At 37.0% G+C, this 10,757-nt stretch overlaps 1 protein-coding gene across 1 annotated transcript; it reads left to right on the top strand.

The window, feature by feature from the left end:
- Positions 1-659: 659 nt before the first annotated feature.
- LOC141612833 (putative pectate lyase 18) lies at positions 660-3,657 on the top strand. The gene is made up of 4 exons (XM_074431583.1): positions 660-867; positions 1,460-2,206; positions 2,715-2,853; positions 3,086-3,657. The coding sequence occupies exons 1-4, from the start codon at positions 758-760 to the stop codon at positions 3,305-3,307; spliced, it is 1,218 nt and encodes a 405-aa protein (XP_074287684.1). The 5' UTR covers positions 660-757; the 3' UTR covers positions 3,308-3,657.
- Positions 3,658-10,757: the final 7,100 nt, after the last annotated feature.

Here is a 10,757-nt window from a genome sequence, read left to right as displayed (position 1 = left end):
GAAGGTGGCTTATTCTCCCCGTCGAAGTCATGTGACCCAAGCTAGTATTCATACGAAGAAAAAAATCTTCGGTCTCTGTCGACTTTTCTCTTTGTCTTTGCAGGTACACCGAGGAGATTGCAACAATTAGGAGGGCTAAAAGAAAGGGGACAGATCAATTCCTCTTCGACGACTTTTATCATCCTCCCTACAAGAAGAATCGTCTTACTTTTTCTGATTCGAGTTCATGTAACGTTAGTACGGTTCGTTGGTCTTCTAGTAGTCTGCTGAACTCTGGTATCCCGGGGTTTATACTATAACAAATTTTTTTTTATTTAATATCAGTTTATTATTGTCAAAAAAAAAATGCAGTCCGGACCGAATCTCCCCTATCTCGGGCCGGGTACGAGTCCCCTAGCCAAGCCAGCCCGCCCGTTTGGCCAACCCTAATATAGATGGGTGAAGACTGAAGACGACTACGACAAGTAAAAGGAGCATGTATGAAAAACAGAGTACCAATTACCATCGACTCCCGTAATTTGTCACAGTGGCACATTAAAATCCCGTAAAACAAGCAAATCAAGAAAACATACAAAATGGACCCACTTGTTAATTTATAGTTTAATCACGCCATTTAACCCGGCTTTTCATCTCTTTATAAATCCCCCCTTCACATTTCCCTCCCTTAACCAATTTAACACACACCTCCTCCTTTCCTCTCTATTTTTTCCATACAATTTTACACACTAGTTTTTGGGAGAGAAAATAAGTGCAAAACATGACAATTTTACCCCTCTTGTTCTCTCTTGTTCTACTTGCCCCCACTCTTGTTCTTTCAATACCAGCAATTCACCCTGACCCTGAACTTGTTGTGCATGAAGTACATAGGTAGGGTGCATTCTTATGGCTCCACTACTTCTACATTGTTTTACTTATCCCGCCTCGTTCATTTATTAACCTTTTATATTCGTTCTGAATAGTTTTTTCTTATTGTTCGGAGTTTTGTCACTATTTTTTTCAATAGGTCCATGTTTTAATAAATTTTGTTGTCAATGTAGGTGAATGGGTAATGTTTTTCTACTTTTCGCTACGTTTATTGAAATTCTATTCGTATATTTTGAGTAATGCCATGAAATATGTTGAGTAAGATAGTATTATGAATATATACTATAATATTCATATTTATCTTTTATTTAATTACTTATCTTGTTTATATTTTTGATAAACTAGGATTAATCAAAACTCTATCTTATGAGTTGTACCATACAATTAGTTTAGGACTCTAACTCTCTAGATTTGCAAACGAAAATGTGATAATGCAATAATGTGCAATTTTTTTCCAGAGATTTTAAATGTGTTTTATTTATTTAAATGATAAAAAAATATATTTAAATGTGTTAACAAGAGACTCATAAGTTATAAGTCGGGTTTGCATACTATAACTAGAAATGTCTTATATTTCACTCTTGTGAAAATGCAGGGCGATCAACGAGTCGATAGCCAGGAGGAGCTTGGGCTACCTCTCCTGTGGAAGCGGAAACCCAATTGACGATTGCTGGAGGTGTGACAAGGATTGGGTGAACAACCGCCAAAGGCTAGCTGATTGCGCAATTGGGTTTGGCAAAAATGCCATAGGCGGTAAAAACGGGCGCATCTACGTAGTTACTGACTCGGGCAATGACGACCCCGTGACACCAAGACCCGGGACACTAAGACACGCAGTAATCCAAGACGAGCCACTATGGATCATATTCGAACGAGACATGAATATCCAATTAAAGGAAGAATTAATCATGAACTCGTTCAAAACAATCGACGGACGTGGCGCAAGCGTACACATTTCGGGCGGTCCATGTATTACAATACAATACGTGACTAACATTATAATCCACGGTATTAACGTACATGACTGTAAACCAGGAGGTAACGCAATGGTACGTAGCTCACCGCGGCATTACGGATGGAGGACGATATCGGACGGAGATGGGGTGTCGCTATTCGGAGCTAGCCACGTATGGGTAGACCATGTCTCATTATCAAATTGTGCTGATGGGTTAATTGATGCAATAATGGGGTCCACTGCGATAACAATTTCTAACAATTATATGACGCACCATGATAAAGTCATGTTGTTAGGCCATAGTGATTCCTACTCCCCGGACAAGAACATGCAAGCTACTATTGCCTTTAACCATTTTGGTGAAGGTCTTGTTCAAAGGATGCCAAGGTATACTTTCCATTTCCCAAATTTGTATCCATTTACTATTACCTTTTTATCACATCAACTGTCATTGATCAATCATAGGCTATCGACACCGACGGTTTCCACATAATATCGATATAATTTTCGTCATGGTCATTTGAAAACAGCTTCTAGAAAACCGTTAGGCACCAGGGTAATACTGTTGTAGGTCGATTTTGATTACTAATATCGTAAAAGTATATCTTTGATGATTTAACTCTATACAATTTTCATCTTGGGTTGGTAGGAAACAACCTCCTTGCATTGCTAACACAAGGTTAATGTGGCGTACATCCAACCTCCTTACACCACAATTTGCTGGAGCCTTTGCGAAACTGGGATAATAATTTCGTTTTTAGTAACTATGTATTGGTGAAAAAATATGAGGAATATTTACAATTTTCTTGTGCTACTTTATTAGGATTGTCTATGCAATATTAATGTGAAAAAAGTGAGACTAATTAAAGATGATTGTGATTATACAATATTGCAGATGTAGACATGGATACTTCCATGTGGTAAACAATGACTATACTCATTGGGAAATGTATGCTATTGGTGGAAGTGCTTCCCCAACTATCAACAGCCAAGGCAACCGATTTTTGGCTCCTAACGATCGATTCAAGAAAGAGGTACTTTTGAATTTAATCGTAGGCTGAATTTTACGTCTGTAAATCGTTAGGACGACTTTAGTCGAGACTCCAACCTCCACGGCATCGCGGATATATATAATTCTTGTACAATATTGCTAGGAAAGTCCATGTGCTACAATAAATCACATGGACTAAATTAGGACAATGACAACAACAACCACTTTGAAAATAACATTTCCCTAAACATTAGTTTACATTTTTATGTTTTCAGGTTACAAAACATGAGGATGCACCAGAAAGTGAGTGGAAAAACTGGAATTGGAGATCAGAAGGTGATTTATTGCTTAACGGCGCATTCTTTACACCGTCAGGAGCAGGGGCCTCATCGAGTTACGCAAGGGCCTCGAGTTTGGGTGCCAGACCGTCGACCTTAGTCGGTACACTCACTGCTGGTGCTGGTTCACTTATCTGCAGGAAGGGCTCTGCCTGCTGATCATTTGCCATTACTATTACTATAGTTTTAACAGCGGTTAATTATATTAATTCAACTCAATTGGGTTTAATTAGCCGTTAATTAATAGGAATTTAAGTGAAGAGAGTGGGATTAATTATAACCTTAAGGGTAGAAGCAAGATAAGTTTTTTTTTACTTTTGTCCCCTCTCCCTTTTGTTTTTTCTTTCGTAATTTGTATTTTTTTTTTTTTTACTTCGGGTTGACCCTCGGATTTATAACCTCGGCCTGTTGCTCTAAACCGAGCATTATCTTGTAAGGTTAGAGTATACAAGTGCAGATGTGTTACTATAGCTAAATAGTTAATGATATATACCATCTTTATTTCTATATTTTCAGTGTCATAATTTTATTTTATTTTCTCTAATTCATTCTCTTAATTGGATTTGCTTAAAACAGAGTGAAGCAAGCTACTCTCTATATTTGTTGACACAGGTTTATTTTTTTTTTGTCAGTATAGAACAAACTTCTAGTGTTATAGTTGGCTCAAGGCTCAAAGTCAAGAGCTTGAGCAATTAACGCCTGAAAAAGTGAAGAATATAGTTGAACATAATAGAGCAATAAATTACTTGATGGAATATACTATTGTTGAAATATGAACCACTCAACAAGTACTAAATATTTTCGCAGGAATAGTTATGATACACAGTCCGTCTTATTATAGACGGATAGTGTCCCTCTCACAAATTAAAGTGGGTAGTGCAAATGGGGGTATCCATTTTCCACCCACTTGTACTACCCACTTTAATTTGTGAGAGGGACACTATCCGTCTATAGCTATAGACGGATAGTGTCCATCTATAATAAGAATTTGTGTATGATACAAGTAATAGGCACTCTTGCTCCTTCTAAGAGGTTACAAGTTTGTGATGAAAAAGTGACGTCATAAATGAGAATTTGTGTACAAGAAAGAATGAAGATGATCAATTCCATTAACCACCAAAAATAGTGCATGGATACTCCGTATAAAACTTGTCAACATTCAAACAGGTGGCTTAATGCTTTCAATTGCAGATATCAATTAACTCAATCGGTAAAATCATAATAAGTACTCGTAATATACATGGTCTGATTTTAAATTTCGCCGGCATTAAACTTGCTTTCGGTTTTCTCTCATAGTTACACAGATGATAATCTTGTTGGTAAGTGAAATGGTTTTAATTCTTGTATAGTTGGGACTTGTACAGAATATTGAAGTTAGACTTCTTTTCTTGCATTGATTCTTATGTGACATCTTATTTTGTGAACTTGTTACTTGTCAATTTAGTATCACAAACTCTCATTTATAATGACACTATTTCGTCACAAATTTGTGACCTCTCACAAGAAACAAGTGGGAGTGCAAGTGAAAGGGCAAGTGGGAGGAGGGCTGTGAGACGTCATAAGCTTGGGACGGTCACAAACAAAATTATCTGATTTAGTATAGTATTTGAGTTTCTACCTTTGTTTTATTATTTTATCTTATCCCAATTATATAGGTAATGTCCCTTAAAGTCTTGAACTAAGTGTACGTGTATAATAATCCAATTCTATTTCAGACAAGCTAAATCGTTCGCTAATTTAAATTTGTATTTATGTATTCGCTTAGGATCTAAATTATCAAAAATTTCAACCAAAGAGTCTTAAATGAACCAATGTAGAAATAAAGTTATGACTTAGAAGAGGTTCTTGACTCATACTACATTTCTAAGTGTGTATATATTCATGTACATAGATTATCATTTATCCCCTTTTTCCGAACTCAAAATTTGAGGGTTAAATATTTACACACTAGGTTAATGGTTTCCTGTTCAGAACTTGACCTTCCCTTTATCTTTTATTCCAAGATCAGCTTTAAATTCGGGACATTATTCGAGCCTCTACTTTCATACCAAAACAACAAAAATGAATCTAAAACCTAAAATAAACATAATTGCATCTAAATCTCAACCATAAAACCAAAATAGCCCTCAATTAAACCTATTATACATTACTCCACATGAGATTATTACAACCCACTCTTACTAATCATCCCATACATGAGAATTGCCAATTGTGTAACATCAAAGTAACCTTCAAGAAAAAAGTGTACAATAAAAAACTCCAAAAATTGCAAAATTAGGTCTAAGAGTAAGACAAAAGGAAGAAGTAAGCACATGGTATGTATATCTTCTTTTGATAAGACTGTTATTTCCAACTAACATACCGAAACTAGTACACAAGTAGTCTACAAGTCTAGTATACTACACTTAAAACCATAACTTTGACTATGTCGTCAACAATCAAGTGAATCAATCTACCTCTACTTTTATATAGATCCTAGTGCATTAAAATTGAAAGGTAAAAGAAAAAGATAAATTACCATAAATTTGAATTTTTGTTCCAAATTATAGTAAAGCTTAGTAAAAAGAGGTGTCACGCTCACTTGCTTCGAAGAAGACCACGTTTGTGTGTCATGGACTTTGATTTGTTCCTTTTTTTTTTTTTGGTGTTGAGTGTTGACCATGTTGTATGATAGCTATTGTTTTGAGATGTCAATTTACCCCGTAACTCATGGAAACATGACAAACATCAAACTACTATCAAATTACTGATGACATATACAAGAACATATCTAATGTATCATGAAACAAATATTGAAAAGTAAGGTTAATTAAAATAAATGAACGGAGTACGATGTGATGGGGGTCACGCGACCGCCAGGCCCCAATCATGCTCATTTTCTAATATTAATATTAGGAAATTGCATGAAATTGAATAAACCGAAATTAAAGTCGTGATTCATACAACTAAAAATATTCTAGCAGGCAGTACCACTCATTTTCTAATTTGCTGAGATTTTGCGAGATTTTCCACCAAACTAAATCATATTATTAATGTAAAATGTGTTAATAAAAAGTTCAAAAATTATACCACTAAAGGCTATATAAGAGAAGTGTGTTATCAGATCAATACCACTTTTCTGTAAATTTGTGTACAAATTATATATATTGTCTCGGAAAGGGATGGGAAGGGAAAAGAATTATAATCCCTCCGTCCCGATCGCATTTGTTTACCTTTAATTTTGACACAAATAGCAAGAATAGAGAGGGGGTCAAATATTAAATGACAAGTGCACCAAATTAAGTGTAGATGATCAAATTGTCCGTCAAAAGCATTCCTAAAATTAAAAGGTGAACAATTGCCTCAGATACCTCAAAGTGGAATAGGTAAACAACTGTCCGCAACCGAGGGAGTATTAAAATTGTGAAATCGGATAGTTGACACGCAAGATCGTTCTATAATTCTACTCAACTAAGTGTGGGAGGATTGATGGTTTCAAATTTAACCTCGCAAGTGCACGGTTGTCGACGCGCAAGATTGAGGGTCGAATCCACAAGGAGTTAGGAAGATTACTAATCGCTTATAGTCTCGGGTTTAGCTAAGTCGGTAAACAAGGTTGGATATGATTTAAACTAAGCAACTACACAAGAATTTTAGAAATTAAGCTAGTGAGAAATAAAGATGAACTAAAATAAAGCAAGAAGAACAAGTGAAATTAATAATTTGTAATTCAAGATAAGGAGAGCATAGGACCCGATTTCCCACCAACAAATCATAATTCATCGCCACAATTCCCTTAACTAGTTATTGGGGTGGTATGTAAAGGAGAGATTACTCTAATTCGCCTAGAACCCCCCTCTCGGGTTCGCATTAGGACACTAGACCTACCAACTTCCCTCCCTCTCGGGTTCGGAGTTGAAACCCTTAAATTAAAGCCCGAATCTTCTAGAAACGCGCGCTTTCCCAAGACACTCTAGCCCCACTTAAGGTCATTAAGTCCTCACCGTAATCCAAGTCATCCAACTCCTCCTCTCGGAGGTCGAATTCAAACTCAGGCCTAGGGGTGCCCTCCCAAGGTTCTCCCTTTCGGTCTCAACCTAGGTTAGCAATAAGACTAAATTTCGGGTACCCGATTCCCGACCTAACCAACTCTCGTTGGTGGACAAGGATCACAAACCAACATTACCCAAAATTGACCAACTCATATTAACAATCCTCTAGTCTACCCTTACTAATCCTCCCAAATAACAAGCCTTTATGGGAATCAATCGATTGAATTACTCATGTTGTGGTTAATCGAGTCCTAGTTGGAGGACTACTCACTATTCATGGTTATTCTAGCAAGAAAACTACTAAAGGAGGTAACTTTGACAATAAACATTATGAGAAAGGGATTTCTACTATTAAGCATGCAATTGACAACAAGCAAGATGATATTAAACCGATTAAACCTTAACTAAGTGGAATTAGGCAAAAAGGAAGTAACTTTAACTACAAGCAAGGTAATTATTCAAAAATAAGGGAAGAGTAAACTAAGAGAGCGTGAAATTAACAACTAAAACAAGGAAATAAATATGAGAAAAGGAGATATACCAACAAAGAAGAAAGGAAATAACTTAATTGAATTGATTTCTTCAAAAATCTAAGAACAAGTGAAATCCAATATTCTTCCCAATTTTCTCTACCTACCCAATTTTTGATCCAAAAACAAGTGTAATGAAAGTTTTTTTTTTTTTTTTTTTTTTTTTTTTGACAGTAAGAGAGAATAGGATGTCACATGAAAGCCGATTTGGCAATGTTGTGAGCAATCCTATTAAGGGACCTAGGACAATAACTTAAAGAAAAACAATGGAAAGACGAAAGTAAACTAAAAATAGAAGAAATGGCTATCTTGGCCTCAAGATCCGGGTCAAGTGTAATGAAAGTTGTTCTTACAAGATTGCCCATTTTCTATATATACCAGGGCTTAAAAATATCAAAATACAAACAATTCTCAAAAACAGTCCGGTTACTATTCCCAGCCGGTGTAGCGATACACCGACCGCCCCTTAGTTACACCGGCTGGAGGAAAGTTACACCGCCCGCCTACAAAGTTGCACCGGCTGACCAAAATTGCACTGCTTCTGATCACAATGCACATGCTGGGGGAAGGAGATACACCGACAAGTCTAAATGAGATGCACCGACTACCCTTGAGTTGCACCGCGCCTGATCACAATACACTGGCTAGGGGAAGGAGTGATGGTTATCAAATAATACTTCGCAAGTGCACGATTGTCGTTGTACACTATTGAGGGTCGATCCCACGAGGAGCTAGGAAGACTACTAATCGTTTTAACTCTATTGTTTAGCTAAGTCGACAATAATGGATGAGATTGTTATACAAATGCTACCTAAAACAAAATGAAATGCAAACTAAACAAAAGGAAGGTAAATGAGCAAGAAGGAAAGATAAGTTGTAAATCAAATGATTAAAAAAAGCCTAGAACTCGGTTCTCCCACAACAATTCATAATTCCACATATTGATTCCCTAGGCTAATCGTTTAGGTAAACGGGCAAGGAGGAGATGGCTCTAATTCGCCTAAGACCCCCCTCTCGGGTTCGAAGTAGGACACTAGCACTACCCACCAACCCCCCTCTCGGGTTCGAAGGTCGGAATCCCTAACTCAACACCCAACAACCCCAAAAACATGCATATTTCCAAGGAGGTCAAGAACTTGGTCAAGGTCATTAAGTACTCATCGTATTCCGGGTCATCCCACTCCTCCTCTCGGAGGTCGATTTCAAACGCTAGTCTAGAGGTACCCTCCCTTGGTTCTCCCTTTCGGTCTCAACCTAGGTTAGTAATAAGACCAACTTCCGGGTATCCAAATTACAACCTAACCAACTCTCGTTGGTGGACAAGGGTCACAAGTCGACACTACCCGAAATCAATCCATAAACCATGTCATTCCTCTAAACTACCCTCACCAATTTCCCCAAATAATTAGCCTTTATGAGATTCAATTAGTGAAGTTACTCATGTCGGGTCAAACCGAGTCCTAGTAGAAGACTACTCACTAATCATGTTTCTTAAGACAAAAGAGATAATAAAGATGAATTCTTTAATCATGAACATGATGTGAAAATGGATTCTACAACTAATCATGCAATTACCCAACAAATCTAAGAGGAAATGCTAATTTAACTAAGAAAAGCAAGGATTAAGACAAAAAGACTCAAACTTTAAACACAATCACCCAAAGGTTCAACCTTTAGATGAGAAACAACAATGGTGAACATGAATAAGATTAACAAGATAGAGACAATAACAATTTAACAACAAAAGAGAGGAATTCAAGCATAAACAATTAACAAAACTTGAATGAAAGTAAATGTAAACAAATGAAAAATATGGAAGGATTCTCCAACTCCCCAAATACAACCCAAAATTACTAATTGTAAACTAATGAAAAGAGAAGAACTTGGATAAGCTAGAGAACAATTACACTAATATTAAGGAAAGACTAAAACTTTAATTGAATAAATATTAAGAGAGTAAATTATTAGGGTTCTACAATATTGAGAGAGAATAATAATCTAGTCTAATTTCTATTCTAATTTCTAAGGTAAGTAATGTCTAGTCTAATGTGTTGTAGTCTCCTTTTTATACTAGTCTAATCTAATAATACCACTAATAATACTAATACAACTAATAATAATAATAATAATATAATAATAATAATCTCCCTTAAAATTGTGTCACACGACACACTTAAACCCAAAAGAAAACAAAGCATCCTTTGTCTTCTACTGCCAAAAATTACCCATCAATACTTTCGCCCGATCGGGCATAATTACACCCGATCAATACATCAAGATGCCCGACCGGGTATCGTTTTGCCCCTCGGCTGCAATTAAATCCCCTTCTTGATTTCTTCTTCCTTAAAAGCATCGACTGCAATTCAACTCGGGTTTCGATGCCGCAATCGAGTCATGGCGACTCGATCTGGGTTCATTTCTGGGCTGCTCATTGTTGTAGGACAGAATTGATGTCGGGTTTGATGAACTCGGGCCATGGTTGTAGTTGTGGTGTTGGTCTAATCGGACGAGGTGAACTCCGGTGGCGGTGTGGTCGAATTGCAGGTGGCGAATCTGGATTGAGGGGCTCAGTGATTTACGGTGCTAATAATGGTGGCAACTTGGTGATATCGTGATTGAAGGAGGGTGGAGGAACACGGATGTATGTGTAGATGTATAGTGATGGCGGATTGACGATGGTGGTTGCATGAGCAGGGGAGTCGTGATCTGGGGGTTGATTGATACGTCCATGGCGGTGGAGGTAAGCATGGTGGTGATGGATGAATGGCAAAATGATGATTAATGTGAATGTAAATGAATGGAGATGACAACTAAAGTAGCAAATGGTTTAATGAATTGATGAAACTGGGTGGGTGGTGGTGAGTTCCAACGAAAGATCAGGAACAAAAAAAATGGGTTTGCGATTTTGGAATAAACAAGAGCCAACTTTGACTTTTCCAATTCATTTCTTTTGTTTAGGCCCTTATTCATTTGGTTACGGTCAAACTTGATCCGTCTTGACTCACTTCATTCAACCCGTTTCTTCTCTTCTTAGTACCTATACAATAA

This window comes from Silene latifolia, chromosome 1 (assembly GCF_048544455.1).
Source record: "Silene latifolia isolate original U9 population chromosome 1, ASM4854445v1, whole genome shotgun sequence".
In the NCBI taxonomy this organism is placed as follows: domain Eukaryota; kingdom Viridiplantae; phylum Streptophyta; class Magnoliopsida; order Caryophyllales; family Caryophyllaceae; genus Silene; species Silene latifolia.
This window is presented reverse-complemented; position numbering and strand designations above follow the sequence as displayed.